The 18,447-nt window shown below is 40.0% G+C and overlaps 2 protein-coding genes across 2 annotated transcripts; one reads left to right on the top strand and one right to left on the bottom strand.

The window, feature by feature from the left end:
- The first annotated feature begins 4,625 nt into the window (after window positions 1-4,625).
- On the top strand, window positions 4,626-9,656 carry LOC111234455. Its single transcript, XM_022762565.1, has 4 exons — window positions 4,626-4,809; window positions 5,777-6,025; window positions 6,339-7,527; window positions 7,618-9,656. Exons 2-4 carry the CDS (start codon window positions 5,884-5,886, stop codon window positions 7,802-7,804), a joined length of 1,518 nt encoding a protein of 505 aa, XP_022618286.1. The 5' UTR covers window positions 4,626-4,809; window positions 5,777-5,883; the 3' UTR covers window positions 7,805-9,656.
- Window positions 9,657-10,672: 1,016 nt separating this feature from the next.
- On the bottom strand, window positions 10,673-17,062 carry stk36 (serine/threonine kinase 36). Its single transcript, XM_022762699.1, has 20 exons — window positions 16,979-17,062; window positions 16,752-16,892; window positions 16,527-16,604; window positions 16,302-16,432; window positions 15,965-16,214; window positions 15,227-15,320; window positions 14,925-15,112; window positions 14,665-14,837; window positions 14,469-14,574; window positions 14,135-14,266; window positions 13,868-14,044; window positions 13,669-13,769; window positions 13,468-13,531; window positions 13,221-13,331; window positions 13,038-13,112; window positions 12,813-12,930; window positions 12,592-12,718; window positions 12,306-12,486; window positions 11,193-12,116; window positions 10,673-10,827 (listed from the first exon to the last, which is right to left on the bottom strand). Exons 1-20 carry the CDS (start codon window positions 17,060-17,062, stop codon window positions 10,732-10,734), a joined length of 3,351 nt encoding a protein of 1,116 aa, XP_022618420.1. The 3' UTR covers window positions 10,673-10,731.
- Window positions 17,063-18,447: the final 1,385 nt, after the last annotated feature.

Here is an 18,447-nt window from a genome sequence, read left to right as displayed (position 1 = left end):
ATCTAAACGAATCTAAATGCATCTGATACACCAGTGAACGTTCCACTCTTAATGTGTACCGCTTTGAACAGATCATCTTCAGCCTCTTTGAAGGGAATGTAAAATGACAGTCATTAATTTAAAATAGGGTACATGATATACAGATCATTAAATTGCAATAAAAGAAACATGTTTTTGGGTTTTCGTGGCAAGCACAACAATAATATCTGAAAAATATCCAGAGGGGAAAAGTGCCAGCGTTGACCTAATGAGGCCAACAAAAACACAGATTGTAAATACCACAGCTGCACCCAAGTGTGGGATATTATTCTTTTTATTTCATTGACTACCAGCCATGAAAGTGAAGTGCTTTCCAATTTCATCGCAGCGTGAAAACTTGTATCTTATTGTATGTGTTTAGCCCCATTACTACCCACCCAATTCTTAGATAGAGAAATATTTTCAAACTCTTAATATACTTACACAATTCATATAAAACAAAGTAAATGTATCAGAAAAAGACTAGTTATTCTCTAGCTCTTTTTCAAAATTTCGTGCCTGCAATATAATCATTTTGGGACCCATTGCTGGGGTATGATGGCCTTGACCTTTGCCCTCAGTAAATTAGTTTGTGCTTGTAAGTTCAGTGATGTAGTTAGATTTAGAGCAATAGAATGGTGAGGAATAGAAATGTTTAAAATTGCCTTTCTTAAAAGATGAATTAGATTTAATTTCATTTAATATATACAGGTATAGATAAATTTATATGTAATTTAATCTACAATTTAAAGTTCACTAAACATAAAATAAAGTCAAGTGACAGTTAAGTTAAGTTCTGATGAGTGTATTGTATAAATTGTGTTATGAGTATGAGGTATATGGCCTAAATGAACACGTATAAAGCTCCAAGGTGAGAGACGCTGAGCCTCTGGGGTTTAAATGGCTCTGCAGAGCAGCATGACACAGCCTGAGTGCTGCGAATGACACCGAGGAACCATGAGGGACTTGTTTGCCATGTTTGCTTAAAGAGCTAAAAAGGTACAAAGCACAAGTGAGTCACGAACAGTAAATCTGAGTAAAAATCTGCATCGCTAAATTATCATTTTCCAGATAACCCTGGTTGTTCTGTTGTTAATGATAACGTTCTGTTTCATCTGCAATTTCTGCAAATTCTATGACCTTTTTCTTACATAAGTTTTAAAATTTGACTTAATTTTCTATCCACAATATTTCTCAATCTACTGCTGATATTAAAGTAAGTATATAGTATGGGTTTTAACTTTATCATACCAGGTCAGTACAGGCTATGCTTTGTGTGTGATGCACGCCTCCATTCAAGATGCCTGTAGGAGTTAGAGCTAGTTAGAGGTGATCTCCTAAAAGCTGTGACATCCCAAAGGATGACAAAACAGACGCTGTAGTCCTTTACATCAAACACCTCTAATTTACCATGAAGTCCTTGAGGAATAGTAAATAAACAAAACCATGTGACTGACTGATACAGATCAGTCATGGCTCCATGCAAATGAAGTTAACCTGGTTTAAACATTCATGAATGAAAAATCATATTATGTTTGTCACTTTTTCAAGACTTGATTAATACTTTTCATGCCAAAAAGAAACAAATGAGAATGATTTGTAGGCTGAACACACACAAAAACATCCACAAATCCCCTCTGAGAGGTTTCCATTCACAAGTTGTAACTGAATTCCATGTTTTCTTCATATGTTCAAAGAGGGGCAAAAGTTGAGGACAATAAATTCTGAGGGAGATGATGATGAAATGATGGTGTAACCCTTACTAACGTGCCATACGTGCACTTGGCATGCAGCATTGACTTTTCTGACTTCTCGGCTTATACACAATATTCAGACAATGAATTTGGGTATCATTTGATGGACAGCCTTGTTTTGGTGTAGAAAAGTGATAATAAACACCTCAAATATATTTGAAGCTCAGTTTTACCCAAACTTGTTTATGTCATCTAACGTCCTTCACTTAATTCACCAGTTAAGTTTCGTTGTGTTGTTTCAACAACTTGGAAAATTTAGATTATCTTGATTTTGCAGTGAGACACTAAACCCATTGGATTATCTAAAGCAAGAAGGAGAATTGGTGGCATTTTGCTGTGTAATTGACTCATTTTACATCGTTTCCTACATGATGATAAAGGAAATTGTACTCAGTAGCGGGGACAATGGGGAAATGCAGCAGTAGTGTCACAAGCAGCACCTTGGACTTTTCTCATGATGCGCAAACAGGAAGCCCTCAGTGGACCAATTAATACAGACAGAGAGAGCAGTCAGCGATTTCCTGGGAGACCCTGCAACTTCACCAGCTACTACTGTTTCAATCTGGTCTCCATTACGACCACATTTATATGGATTGCATCAGGTAGTCTTTCTACAAATCTCTAAAAGCTCCGCTCATGTGATTGCTATCACACAGTGGGCAATTTGCTGAATAGCCCCTCTGTGACAGGGCTGTCCCTTTAAATGACTCAGTTTAACACAGATGGACATGAGTATATTAGAGGCCTGCACAAAACACAGAAATTCACTGTAATCTACAGATACTGAGTTTCTGTAGATTAACTCTATTCAAAGGAGATGTTTCTCCTGCATGGAAACAACTCCTCTATAGTTACTCTGGATAATGTGATTATGTGAAATCAATTCAAGTTAGATGTTTCCTGACTTTCAGTCAATACAGAGACATGTTGCTCAGTGGACAAATCTATTAGAGGCTAGCCGCTAGTGTCCCATCGATATGCAAATTCAGCAGAACTGGAAAGAAGCCTATTGGTTTTGGCAAAATGATAATGTCACAGACATGCAACTCAGCAAATGAGAGGATGGAACTGTTGGGCAGGGAGGGGTGCAGAAACAGAGGTGAGGTGGAAGGAAAACAGTAAGTACAGAGAAAGAAAGAGAGAGAAAGAGAGAGAGAGAGAGAGAGAGAGAGAGAGAGAGAGAGAGAGAGAGAGAGAGAGAGAGAGAGAGAGAGAGAGAGATGCAAATCCCATGGCAACAGCAACCAGAAAACAAGTCTAAAATAGGGGGCAGTGTCCGCTATTACTATAGCAACAGGAGAACAGCACATTCACTCAGCTTCGGGATTTGCTGAAAGGAGAAAAACAAAGCTTTATTCCTCACATAATTTTTATTGGCAGTCATTACCAGTAAATTAATTTGGTTCTGCCAGCTGTGTCTCACTAAATTAGCTACGAAAATAAGGATTCTCAAAGTGTATTAGGATAACAGTCAACAACACAGAGCAAAGAATTTCAGTCATTTCATCAAACAATGCCCTGGTGATGTTGATATTCATACGAACTGACAACTATTGATTAAATAAATCAAAAAATAAAAAAGAAGAATGAATGATGATATAGCATAATTACAACAGAGTAATTGAAAAATAATACCAGACTCTATGCCTATGATGACAACATAGACTCCTTTTATTAAGTATTTTTTCAATCAACACACTGCTGCAAAACTGAGGCCAATAATAATTAATGCAATTTAGAGACTTTTTTTCTCAAGACTTAACTATCACAAGCTGTTTTGAAAGAAAATGAATGAACTATTAAGTTGTAACTCAAAATATTATAAAGCTTTTCTCAGACATAAAAAATGCAGTACTGATTTCCACACCCGGTTTGTTTACCTGAAACATGTGCACAGTCTGCACTGCAGAAAAAAAAGGATAACACAGTGATGCTTTGCCTTGCCTACCATTGACCAATCAAATGTCATATCTACCCAAATCCAACCAATGACAGCGCGACAGTCTGAGCACGCTCAACCAATCGCTCTGAGCATGGACCACTGATGCAACGGAGATGCAAGAGACTTCTACTGAACAACAAAGTGCGCTGTGAATCAAATAGTCCCCATCCAAAACAATACCATGCCTCGTTGTACAGTATAGTCTCTGAACTGTAGTGGTGTGTGTTTGAGAGCCGTGTTCACGTAAATCAAGCCTCTCAGCAGGTAATGGACGTCAGTTTTCAGGGCGGTGCACGCCCCGTCGAGCTCTGAAACTAACGGTCCTGCCCCGTCTCCCCTGGCAACAATGGGCTATGAGAAAAACAATGACACGGTGTAACGCGTTACAGTAATGTGATTACTATCGGATTACTACTGAAACACTAAACCGAGGTGGAACCACTTATTATTTACCTACCCAGTTAAATCTCACTGTTCCGTTGACACATCCACAATGAATTGTTCATGAGTTAAACGTCTTTTCCCGTTGGTTTTCACAAAAATGTACAATTATCCCCCTCTCCATGGAAAAGTAACAGCTGTGTGCGATAACGTAGGCTATACATTTAATGACATGTTTCCCTTTTATCCACCGGGAGCAAGGTTTTTGAATTTGAAAGAATCTATGACTGTATTACAATAGTAATTCAAGAAATTACAACTCATCGTAAAACATTAAGTGATGCCATTATACTTTAGAAACAAGCATGAAGGAATAACTCACTTCTTTTACACAGGAGCCCAGCAGTGAGTTTGTGGGACGTCCTTCGACAACACGCGGAGGGAGGGGGCGGAGGGATCTAGCAGCACGGTTTGTCCTGGTGACGCAGTTGGTTGCTAGGTGTGAATGAACTGATGCTTTCTCACAATTAAGCCGCTCCTCAGTTTACAGGTCGACCACAACAAAGCAACAACTCGTTCTTTTGCGCTGTCCCGGATATTCCGAGCTAAAATATGGCTTTTTAAATTCGTGAAGCTGTTGGACCCGAAAAGAAGTCGTGCTTTGCTTTTGCAACGCACCCCCAAGTGCTCTACATTTTTTTCTGCAAGAATGGAGTAAGTCATTGTTACAGTTATCACTTTGTTGTATCTGCTTGTGAGTCACAAGTGGTCCGTTCTTTGGCTGGGTTCTTTGCGTTATATGTAGATGCCTTATATGCTTATACTTTAATTTCTTCAAATAGACTATTTGCCTAAATATTCCATGCTTATTTAATGGCGTTCCCTTCAGTGAATGGGCTGTTTTGGTTGCTTTGATAACATTACTTGGTAGGGTTAATACAAGACTGTTGTGTTACTGTTGATGGTGTGACGATATAGTCTATATTTCATGTAAATTTATAATTTCCAGCCTATGTAGCCTACTGTAAACTGGAGATAAAGTATCACATTTCTGTCATTTCAGTTTCATGTCTTGCAATGTTTTCACTTAAATATCACATTATTGTCAACTAAAGCTGAAGGGCTTAAGTGATCAAACAGAGGTGATTCATTTAAAAGGAACACGCGATTGGAAGCAGGTGATCTGCATTAATCCGATTTAATGATTAGGGTGTCTCTCACTTTGAGCGAAGTAGTTACTCTGGTGTCTTTTGTCAACAGTTGGGCCCTTGACGGCGTCACTAGGTCCCACGTGTTTTGAGGATGTCAAGTGCATTTTGCTTTGGGCCAGTTCAAAGCCCAGAGGAGACAGCTCTTACCTTTGTATCACTGATTGCCAGTTCTGAGTGTTGTTTTTAGAAATAATTCATTTTCAGTTCTATTTTAAATCATTGGTATTTGCTGTACAAGTGTATGTTTAGGAGATTTAATTGTCTATTGCTCAAAAGCCCATGATCCTTACATGAGGATTTGCAGATGATTTCTTCATTGTGGCATCTTTGTTAAAACAGACTGAGTCATGTTGAGAAAGTTGCTGAGAGCAGCAAGAGGGATATTCCTCATTCCATCAGCCGACTGAGTAAGTTTTTTCAGTCTTTTCAGCTTCACACTTTTCTGAATGCTGTTTCTGTTTACCCTCTAGGTTTCATTATGCTCACCCAGCCCTGCTCTCTGTGGCCCATCTGTCAGACCCTGCTTTCTCTCAGCATATGCTTGGACTTGGACTGAATCAAAGCACCAACAGACAAAATGATGGCAACATCAGCTCCTGTTTGGAAGACTCTTCGTGTCTGCCCGGCAGACCCCCTCGCTCTCTCTCACCCACAGGCTAACCACAGCCAATCACAGGGGTGCAGGGGGGAGGTGTCAGAGGAGAGTCAGCACTTAATTGGTGAGTTGCAGCGAGTACGCTTTTTTATATTTTTCCCCATTTCAGGTGGGCTCGGCACTGCAGCACATTCGTCCTTCTTGAACAGTAAGTAATAAACTAGCTTCGTCTAATACAATGATATGCTGCAACTTTATTTTGAAAAAATATTGCTTTGCATTTATTATTATGAATTAGATCATGCTTTTAGAAAACTGCGACATGCACTGTTGGATGACTTATATTTTTATATTTGCATGAACGCTATTTTTTAGCTGTAGTATTTTCCTCTACGAGACAGCTTGTAACGACTGCAATTTTTTACCCTCCTCAATAGGTGATGGTCTCACTGACTGGATGACGGAAGAAGTGGATTTCTCCTCGTACCTCCCAAACCCCCCTTCCCCTCCCTCCTCCACCAATGCCTCCCTTCCCCCTTCACCCCTTCAGAATGATATCCAGGTGCCCTCTGACTTGGAGGTCATGACCTCCTTGCTGCAGGAGGAACTTGCCCAACTAGAGGACTACTTCCTGTCTGAACCAGTGCCAGAGAAAGGGCCGAGGCTGGGAAAATGTGACAGGGGTCCACTGCCGGTGGGTCCTCAGCCGTTCAGTCAGCTGCCATACGCATCATACTCTACATCCAACCAATCGGAATCCAGCCCACTTCTTGTTACCCTGGCAACCGGAGAACTGGACCTGCTGAGTATCTGTGGCGGGCCCATTGGGCGATCCAAAATTCCAAGACACGCCCCGTACAGCTGCAGTCGCCCCAGTGGGTGTGGTAGGAAAAGAGTTCCTGATAGTGTTAGGTTCAGTGAAGGCTATGATAACAGTTTGTTGAATTCCAAAGGAAGCAACTCAGGTAACTCAGCAGTGACCCTGACAGGTAATTATGGCTGTGTAGAAGACGAGCAGCTGGTAGGAAAAAGCTACTGTCTGGGTAGCGCAGTCGAGGTCAGAAGATGTGCCGTTCTACCCAAAGAAGAGAAAAATTGCTGTTTCAGTCAAGATGTTATTGGTGGTGCAAAAGTTGTTGGTGGAGGATTTGGCTTTGGTGGATCACTTGATGTCCCACACAAGAAAGAAGATTTGTTGATGTATAGCATGAGGGAGGTCAGTGGAGGTACCAGTAACAGCGAGGTGCTGAACAGTATCAAAACTAGTGTGGAGGTGACAAAAGCCACTGTTTCTTGGAAAACTGAGAACAGTGAAGGTTGTTATCTTCCAACAACACCGCAGCCTGAGGCCTATCATAGCTTTTTAGGCAACATCAATGACCAGGTCAAATCAGAGAGTCTACAAATAGGGCAGCATGATTTACACTGTAATTTCCTTGAGGATCAGGGGCCAGAGTGTCTTTTAATGGCTAGGGAGAGTCTGAACTTGGAGTCCTCAGGGCACAGACAAGCATGCAGGCTGAAGGAAGACCACTCTGCTGTGAAATACGAAGTGGACATCACTCCAGTTGAAGGCGGTGAACGCAAACAGAAGAAGAGAGATCAGAACAAAACTGCCGCTCACAGGCAAGTTTGGTTTCTGCTTGATGAAGTGTAACTTTTGGCACAATTTCACGGGTAAAAATCTTCATTGAATCTTTCTTTTGCTTAATGCAGGTATCGCCAGAGAAAAAGGGCGGAGCTAGATTCTTTGGAGGAACAGTTGCATTGTCTTGAAGGGAGGAACCGGGAGCTCCGGGACAAGGCAGAGTCCGTAGAACGTGAAATCCAGTATGTTAAAGACCTGCTGATTGAAGTTTACAAGGCCCGTAGCCAAAGGCTCAAGCAGGACACAACAGGGTAACACCAAGCTCCTGCAAGTACATTTAAAGAGGGTGTAACAGGGAAAATGTGGAGCTTTTTGTGTCTTTAAGATTGTCCAGAATTGAATGTTTAATTTAGTTTTTTCATGGCGGGCGGGGTAAATGCATGCTTTGCTATGTGTGAATTATTTTTTACATTTCAAATCAACACTATCCAATGCTTCCACTGCTTTCGCACTCTATTCACTTGAGCCTGCACTGTGGCATTGCAATGCTTTAAATGACAATCATTTTTAATAGGTCTCGCACTGCGTGAATTTACAAATTGAAATAGGGTTATTTCTTATGAAGTAATGTTATTCATTATGCAGGTTTAATCTTTTTAATAGCCTTACATTGGAAGTGATGTCAGCAATAGAACTTGATGTTTTGTTTTCAGTTTTAAACTTTTATTTGCAATTACTGTATCACCCTTTTGAATTGCTGAAGTATGAAATATGTCGTTGGTATCAAATGCATCATTTTATTTTGAACACATCTTTCAAACCAAATATTTTCTAGAATAATTTCTAGTCACCCTAAAACAGCAAATGATATTTCAATTGCTATAAATATTTTGAAATATAAATGTGTTGACTTATACAATTGCGGAAAGAACCGCTGACATACAGAGGGGGAAAAAACTTTTTGTCAACCTTAGCAAAAAATGTAACATTTTTATAATTTCAATATTTTATATTTTAAAATGTTTTTTGACAAAGCATTTGATCAACTTTAGGTCTAATATTCAGTAGTTCATGGGATCTCTATATATAGAGATGTTAGAAATGTTACTTTGTCTACTATATTTACATTTGGTTTTCTGAGATTTGCATTACATGTGACAAATCACCTTCTTTTTTCAGCAGTGGCTGCAAATATTGCCCCAGTTATAGATTCTGTGAGCAAAAGAGAAGTAATTTAATATTTATACTATTTTGAAGATAGAAACTGGCATTTTTTTTGTGTTTGTGGCAATTTGTAAAATTTTCTTCTCTTACATATTGCAAATTATACAATCTCTTTTGCAGTTAAGGATATGCAATTTATCCGACAAATGCAAGTTGATAATTTATTACAGGAGATTACATACTCTTCTGACCTTCATTTTACATGGTAAAGATTTCACTGACATACAGCTTTTCCTAATGTAAAAAATTGGTTTTCCAAATGTACAAATGTTGTAACTAGTGGTAGTAACTAGCAGTCTCCTTCTGCATGTTTTTCCATAAATGTACCTTTTCTCTGTCTCTGGAATAGCAAATTTAGGATTTCAGAAATAAATCGGGGATTCTTTCTCTAATCTGCTTGTTAAGGCAATAAGTTTTATAGGCCTCTGGCTGATCTGCACTAATTTGTAAGAACTTTTGTATATTCAGGGAGTGGAGTGTGTAAGTCTTTTCTTTTTAGAAAATTAACTTTAAAAAATCTCATTAGACTATTTGTTAAGGCTTTTGCAGTGTTAGCTTTGGTGTGAGAGGATATTGTCTAATTTGTTTTCCAGTTCTTTTGTTGCTATTCTTAAAAAAAAAAAAAAACCCACTAGTTACTGTTGAACATGCCTATACTGAGGATAGATTTTTTTCTATGCATATTTATTTTAAGACAATCTTGAAAATAAGCGGTGACTTATGGATATTTATTTATATTCAGTTTTTGGCAAGAAACCCGTGTCACATTTTTGACCCCCCTGCGGTGTACTATCAACTCCGATTGTTAAAACCAAAAATGTGTAATGACAACAAAATTTAAAAGCACATTACAATGATTTGTAATGACAAGTTCATTTAATCATATATGCGTATTTCCTTTGTGTGTCGTCAACTTTTTTCATTTCAAAATAAAATGTCATCAACTCAGTCTGCTGTTCCAGATCTTTTCTCTGTCCGAGCCGGCCAACCCATCAGAAATGATCTGTGCCTGCTCCGATTATAACAGTCTGTCTGTTACAATCACAAAGTAGGCTACAATCTGCTGTCTAAATGAGAATGAAAGGTACTTGCCTTTTTAAATGGTCATAAATCCCTTTTCCCGGCAAAGCGGAGTTCAGACCTCCTGGGCCTGATGGACGCCGAAAAACGCTCCTTTTGGACCCAAACCCGCGGGCGTGGATACTTCCACACCATTAGACACCTGAGAGGAATGAAAACGTTTATCGGTCTCATCGGCAACGGCGGGTCCTTTTTATTTAATGGATATCATGCTGCAAAATGAACAATTTCAAATGAACAGTTGAAGTCAAGCCGTTTTTATGGATTTGGCCACAACCTGCCTCAAAAGGCTTTAAAATCTGTAGCATCCAGCACACGACACCCTGTTCTCAGACCCTCATTTCGGTTGAGGAAAACCTAATACAACCAATATTAAAAAAAACTTAACTGAAAACGAAAACCTGCTGCTGTGACACGGATCATAAAGAAACACGATTAATGCAAAAGTTAATCGACCCACCTATTTGTTGCTCTTTTAACGACTATTCATGATTATTATTGCCGAATAAGAAAGAATAGAATAAATCTTTATATCTGTAAATCAACATCATAAATGTTTAAATGAATTAAATAAATAATCTCTTCTCTAATTTAAAAATCTGCCGATATTTCTGTGGGATTTTGTTGAACGTTACGTTGCTTTTTCTTATGAAACAGGAACAATGGTGTCATGAAATTAAAATTAAGATTACAGTAAAAACAAAGCACACAGCCAACAAAGATCGCCATTAGTAAAAAAAAAAAAAAAAATTTATTTGCACCATTTTAACTGTATAGATTAACATACTTCAGAAAAAATAAAAAAACAGGGGATATGATTATTATTCCTTGTCCTCTTTCACATCGCTTAAGACATGTGGAAGTCATAGGCTACTGTAAAGTAAGGAGGAAGAAGGAGGTTTTTTTTATTTTATTTTAAACCCATCAACTGGACTCATTCACAGCTGGCCAATGAGCTGATGATAGTTGCATTGTGGAGGTGCATGTTGCGAAGCCTGAAGAAGTTTCTTACTGGCGTCCAGGGATCTCAGGACCTTGAAATAAATACAGAAGAAAATGACTAATTTGAAATTAGTGTTTAAAGTGTTAACACATAAAGACGTGTGACTGATTGAGGCAAGACATTTTACTAACCCATGAAAGAAGATGCAATGACCAGTAAGGAAATGACTGAGCTCAAGGCAATTGTATAATAATTAAGAGGCACATCCTTAAGGCATTAAAAAGGAAGAAGTGAATTTTCTTCCATGAAGAATCTTAATATTCTCTAATAACTGAATAGTTAAACGTTTTGCTATTAAACGATGAAATTGACAAAAAGGTCCTTCTAACCAAATTCTGAAGACAGAAACAGACTAATGTCGACATCTACCCTCCTCTAACCTGTTCATTTCATTACCTGGCGTATTGCATCCTGCTCGCTGTACAGGCACAGGGTTGCTATGGCAGCTTGTCTCACTGCATTGTGGGAATCTGTGCATGCAGCTCTGAGAAGTAAGCTGGACACGTCCTCCTCCAACAACAAGGATACAGCGCCATCAACATTCACCAGGTTTCCCAGAGCTGCACAACAGTGACGACGTGTGAGGGCATCAGGGTCGGTGATCAGAGGCGCCAGCATGGCTACTGTCCTCCTGGCTTCCTCTGTCCAACTGCTCTCCTCATCATCATCCACCCCTTGCTCTACTACAGTAGCCAGATCTCCTGCTGTCTCATTGTGTGAACACTTGTGTTGCTTTTGTTCCCTCTCTTTGTCCCAACCTGTAGTGTCACTGCCCTTTCCATTGGACTTGCCCATTTTGAACCGTGCAATATATCCCAACCAGTTCCCTACTGCCCTGCAAGCCATTCGCTGGACAGGCGGGCAGGGATCATGCAGACAGCCTATCATGCTTTTGAAAATGTCAGGTTGAAGCGTAGGAGGCCTGAATGGATCCAAATTTCCCAAAAGTCTGCATGTGGCAGCCCTGATCTGGTCATGAGAGTGAGCCAGCGCCTGGTGCAGCACTGAGGCGTCCAGGTAAAGCTGAAGGCTGGCAGGCCGAGCAGAACAACAGGCCACTTGGGACAACAGAGTTAGGAGCTCCACGGCAGAGTCCCACAGCGCATCCAGCTGCAGCAAATCAAAGAGCAGAGAGCTGGCAGTTCTGATTAGTGAACACTGGTGTTTGGAGGCAGAGAGCTGGCTGTCCCCGGGTGGCGTGAAAAAACCACGAGCAGCTTTTCTGAGGCGGGAAACGGAGCGCTCAAGGTCACAAAGGAGCAAACGGCTCAGCAGGGAGAGAGGCAGCTCCAGTAGCGGAGGAGGGAGAGTTTGAATTACCTGCCAAAGCATGAAAAACAAAACCACCCAGACAACTTGTCACAGATCAAACAGCCAACAACACACAGCGACATTAAGATGTACAGTAGTGTGAGCCTGATGTGAGCCTATTGCAAGAGTTATCCTGTGTTGCATCAGAGAATTATGTTTGTCTGCATGGTCTTTATTGGAACATGGGAAGGCCCTAACCTGCAGGAGGCTTGCGATAACACCACAACTGTCATACAACTGGAGAATTGTGGACATGGTGTGTGAAGGCAAGTCCAGGGCAAATGGAATGCACAGCAAGTGGCAGCTCAACACGGACAGGCTGTCATGACTCAGGTCCACTTCAAGTCTCCCAGGACTGACTTCAGCAAACAAATGAAGACTGTAGGGTATAAAGAGGTTATTGTTAGGCGTAGAAGCTGTGCTGCTCTAACATTTGTGGTACATTTGAAACATTTGAAGTTAATTAAGACATCTGTACACCAACCAGTCAGTGCCCAGCAGCCGGCCAAGAGTGTAAATGCATTTTGATTCCCTCTCAGAAAACAGAGGAATGCATGAGTGCGGATCCTTCGTGAAGACAAACAGTGCCGTAGACAGAAAGTAATACAGCCCTGATGTAAAAAGAAAATGAAAAAATATGTACATTTTTAACATCTAAGTGTTTTCAAATAGGCTGGGTTTCATATATTTACTGCATATATTTACCCTTTGCCGAACAGATGCCTGTGTCTGCTGTTGTCTTTTTGAGTGAAGTACCAATTTTTTTCCACAAATCCAGAAACATAACCGGGTCTAAACACGAAGATCCAGAGCCACTTTCATGCTGTTAAGAGAAAAAAAAACAGCAAATTCACTAAGGAAAAAGATTGAAGGTTTATGTCTGGGATTCATCCAGTCTAATTTTTTATCGCATTGCAGGTATTGTCTGACCTCAGAGAGCATGTGTAGGAGTAAAGACAGGAGGCCATCACAGAGTCCCCAGCCAGAGGGAAGAGAAATTTGGGGCTGACAATGCAGAGAAGAGAGTAACACTTCAAACAGTGGTGGATCAATTTAACCTTGCATCAAAAATTGTCGAAATATCGCTGAATACATGAATCACAGATTCAGTACCTCATATGAGTCCAAAAGCAGGTTTTTCAGCAAGGAAGTTAGATCGTTCATATCAACTTCGACATTAACATTGTGTTGTATTAACAGAGACAAAATGGAGGCAGCCAAAGGCTATGGAAGAGAAGCAGAATCAACTCTGTCAGACAACAGGTAGGCTCGCTGTATAACCAAAAGCAACTGTCATGAAATATACAACACGTGGAACATGGTCGACAGCTACTGTTAACTTACTTCAGTGGGTACTTACTGCTAAAGGAATGAGGTCTGGTCGACTAAGAATTGTGATGAAGGGCTTGGTGAACTCTTCCAGTCTAGAGAAGGAGAACAGAGAATGAGCTGCATTTGATGAATGCATGTGATGTATGAAAGTCAGTCACCTGTACACACACAGTATTCAACAAATGAACAGAGTCACCTTCAGTGAAGAAGAAAAAAAAACCAAACAAACCCATCTTCCCTATATTCTTCTTCCATCCAGTCATGATGCTCATCAAAGTAGATCAAGAGCACTACAATGATTTCTCTCAGTGCTGGTACACTCCATGGTTTCTGAGCAGGAAAAGAAACACAAAAAAGTCAGTAATATTTCTGTCTGATGCCTCACTGACACTGCACTGCTGAATTTGGTTTCATTCCTAAACAATAACCTTGATGAACTGTGAGTTTTCTACAGTATCTTGAACCAGGTCAAAGAGGACATGGGGTAGTCCAAGTTCACGGCTCATGTGATACAACTTCTCCAGGTCAGAGGTCAGAATGAGGTTGCATAAGATCTTCAGCGGTTGGTGAATCTGCCATGCTTCTTTAACAACACCACTTGATAGCTGACGAAACAGCAAAAAAAAGAGATTCAATACAAAATTCTTCCTCAGTAAGTTTCAATTTATGAAGAAAAACAAAATGTGCCTAATTACCTGAGCTTTAAATGCCAGAATCTTGGAGTTAAGTTGCGGTATAATAGCATTGTAGTTTAATAGATCTTTCTGCTGATTGCTTGGATCTGACTCTTGGACCAGTTTCTCCCAATACTCCTCACTGTCAACATTCTGAAACAACAAGAAATAATTAAAACTGAAGGACACATTTTCCTTTATGATAGAAAACAGTTTCTTTATTAACAGGCCACATTTGCTACTGGAAGAGGATATGAACTCTTATATAATGGAACAAGACACATTTTCTAAATGGACCATGTCGTTTTATCATTAGAAAAAAAAAAAAAAAAAAAAAAAAAAAATCGACACTGACCTGCCTGTGCGGTGCTGTCTGTCTGTCCTCATTGCATCTCCACACCAATCGTGGACCGACCTCTACAGAGGGAAATTCCTGTTCATAGTCTCTGCTGATCTGACCTCTGCAGAAGGAATGCCCATAACCGTGAACACACACACATCAGTCTGTTTTGGTTGTATATTGTATCTTTATTCTGAACTTCCTTAAATACCTGTGTTTTGATCTCATGCAGGCCTGAGTCTTTGGGTTGAGGATTTGATTGGCAGCTGCAATGACCAAGTGACCTGAGGTAACAGAGCCATCACTGGAGTGGGGTTTGGCCCTGGGTGGTGTTGCTGCCATTGCAGAGTTGGCCTTTTCATTTCCCACTCCATCCTTTTTTTTCTGTTGAAGTACACAGAACAGCTTAAAGCTCCTCCAAGAATTTCCATGGGACTTATTCAAGAAAGAAAAAAACAATTGGTGACTCACTTTTGTACTGTCACTACCCACTGCTTTCCCTCTGCTACTGTTGTCCCTCTGTTCCCTGGCCTTTCGCAGTAATCTACTCTCTCCAGAAGTCGGTACCATCTTCGCTGCCACTTGCTGAAGTTTCAGCGCCAGCATGTCTGGACTGGGCGTGACTGTCAGAGGGCTGAAAACACTTGTGTCTGACAGCACTGTGCCAACACATCAATATGGGATAGAAACAGACATCAGGATAACCTCATAATCAGACTAGTGTCGTGCACATTTAGAAATTTTCCATTAAATTGAGGAGTTTTAAGCATCACCTATAACACCATCAGCAACAAAGGGATGGTGCAGGAGGTCTGGCCACGACAACCGCTTCTGAGGGTCTTTGGTTAACAAACCTTTCAGGAAACTCTGCAAGGAAAATATCAGATAAGCATTGTGGTTAATGCAATATATCCTGTTTGTCACACATCAAAAAACCTAATAACTTGTCTTCATTTTCCTGTTTAGCAGGGTCATAGCGATCACTGAGGATAACAGGGACATGTCTTAGTATATTTGACAAAAACGTGAGAGTTTGAGTTCAATGAAGTAAAGTTTCTCCTCTGTAGCCGATGACTTTTGAAGATATATTTGACTATTTTTAAGTCAATTAAGAAAAGGAAAACTTAAACTTAGAAATGTGTTAATGGTGTCTGGGGTATAGGCGCAAGGATCTTAGAAATACTGTGGTCTACTGAATATACTGAAGTCCATGTAGGTGGTACTTGGTAAATCCTTGTTATAGTCCTGCCCTTAAGCTCTGGGCCATCTGACTGTGAAATGCCTTTTTTAGATTTACATTTGTTCATTTGGCAGACAAACTTATCCAAAGCCACTTAGAAGTCAGGGATAACACTAAAGCTTCAGTACAGTAGGAGACCTTGAAATAAATACTAAGCACTAAATCTGTTCAATAAGGTGAAGTGCAAGGAGGAATCACATTTTTATACAGTAGAGACATTAGCTTTGATCCAAACATGATACAGCACAACTAGACAGCAGCTGTACTGTACCGTGCAGGTGTCGCTCATTGTGCCTGGCCATTTTACTTGGTCTCTCACAATGAGTTGCACCAGGTGGAAGATGGAGTTAGTGTAGAACGGAGGCGCCCCCGTGTGGAGCTCATACAGGATGCAGCCTAAAGACCAGAGATCAGCAGTGTGGTCATATGGCTTTTCCTCCACCAGCTCAGGAGACATGTACAGTGGTGTTCCCTTGATAGAAGTCAGCACCAGGGTGGAGACGCTCATGGCCCTGGCAAACCTACAGGAAGATTGCATCACACATGGTTTATCTTTGTGTAAATGATTAATGAGGCTACTTTTTCTTCAATTTAATCAAAATACCTACCCAAAGTCACACAGTTTTACCACCCCACTTTTCCCCAAGAGTATATTTTGTGGTTTCATGTCACGATGAAGAATCCGATGGGAGTGTAAATAGTACAGAGCTGAAACCAACTGGCAGGCAATCTCACGGACCTTGGAAGAAGGGAAGAATGAGCAAAAGATGACCATGTGACATTGCGATAAATCTACTGTTTGACATAGCTGTGTACAGACTGACAGTGAATACCTGGCTTTCTGGTAAATTCCCATCATCTTCAAGAATCTGGAACAATTGACCCTCCGCATACTCAGTTACAACCACAACCTGTTACAAACACATGGGATTATGGCCATGGGATTATGAATTCAGATGTAAAGATAATTAGTTTGGTAGATAAAACACTCTTGTCAGAAGTCTTGTGAACTAAGATGCAATCTGTGTGTTTTAAACAGACAATTACAGTACACACACCTCAGTTTCAGTCTCAAAGCTGTCAAAGAGCTGGACAATGTTTGGATGTTGGAGACCCCTCATAATCTCAATCTCCCTCTTGAGACTTCGTAGCTCCTTTTCAGAACGACCCACCTTTGGCATGAACTTCAAAGCTACCACCTATTTGAAAGAGATAGTGAAACGGTGTGTCTTACCGAACCCATCCGAACAGACTATCAGACTATGCTCCTAGAAAAGCTACTTACCTGGCCAGTGAATCTTTTCCTACCCTTGTAAACTCGACCAAACGAGCCCTCTCCCGCCAGCTCCAAAACGTGATATGAGTTCATGTCCACGGCAGGAGGCTAACGTTACAAACTGAACGTCTTTATTGTTAGCATCGCCAAGTTATCTCTTAGGACAGTACACAAGCGGTTGCTTCACATAAGGCACCTAAATACTTGGATTAAAAAGTTCTTAACTTAACAACTAACAATTTATGACTAGCAGCCTACCGTTGGTGCAAGTGTTACTTTACCGCTGTGTGCCACTGCTCTTTTGAGATGGTAACAAAAAATATGATGACCACCAGAGAGGAATACTATCTGCCGTTTCATTAAGGTAACAGAAGACAATTCAAAGTTTGACTTGCCTCACATATATTATCAGTATTTGTATATGTGGCCTTTTAATTGTTTATTTTAACAACAAACTGTAATTTTACTAATTTCTTTACATTGAAATGCAAAAGTCAAAGCTGGCTTTTCTGTGGACAGCCCGCAAGCAGGGGTCCTTAGCCTAGCAACCACTGTTGCGTTCCTGGCAACTGAAAACAAAACAGGCGGCTGTCTGGAGCTTCCACGTTGTTAGCATCAACGAATCTTTTATTAAGAAAGTCGGAAAGCTGAATATAAATAGACAATACGATTGCTATGTGTGTATTCTCACTTCTTCCTGCTGTCATCTTCTTTTGAGTCTGTTTATAGCACACAGCTCCACTGCACTTACAGCTATACTAACAATGTTCTGATATTGTTTACATCCATTAATGTAATGCAGAAAGAGAAACTGTTGTGTTGGATCAATGCTTACTATGATTTATCCAACAGAAAGTTGAAGGGTTGGACCATAGATGTACAATAATATGTACTGGTCCTCTGTTTAAATGCAAACATGATAATTTGACCATAATTTGGTACAAATGTGACCCAAAAAAACCAAGTTTGACCATAGCCATGTATGTACATGTGCATGTACATGTGTTGTTATAACCAGTAACAAGTTGAGTAGATGTCCTCTGTCTCAGTAAGGTTTTGGTTTCCATGAGTTTTTGACGTGAATATACATGGATTAAGATTGTTGTTAATCAAAACATCTCCAAAATTTCCATGGAAGATCATTCACGCTAGCGAATTAAGCTATGTACATGTTTTACATGTACCTTTACTCTGTTTTTATTCTTTGCTTTTATAGCAATGCCAAAATGCCATCAAATTTACTGATTTACTTTAGACACATGAGCTTTATTCTAGTGCCACCAACAGGGAGAATAAATTTCAGACCCAGCACTAGAAAAATTATGGTTTGATGGTTTGACTATCCGTCAAATCCAAGGGCTCACTTACTTTTTATTTATTTATTTATTTATTTTTAACTTTTTTAACTTTTTTTCCCGGCACTGTGAATGTTCAAAAAAAGACACAAAAGATTATAATTCTTTGTGTGATATTATCTT

The sequence above is a fragment of the Seriola dumerili genome, unplaced genomic scaffold (genome assembly GCF_002260705.1).
Source record: "Seriola dumerili isolate Sdu_G_001 unplaced genomic scaffold, Sdu_1.0 BDQW01000449.1, whole genome shotgun sequence".
In the NCBI taxonomy this organism is placed as follows: domain Eukaryota; kingdom Metazoa; phylum Chordata; class Actinopteri; order Carangiformes; family Carangidae; genus Seriola; species Seriola dumerili.
The sequence above is the reverse complement of the archived record's forward strand: the minus strand, read 5'-3'. Positions and strand labels throughout refer to the sequence as shown.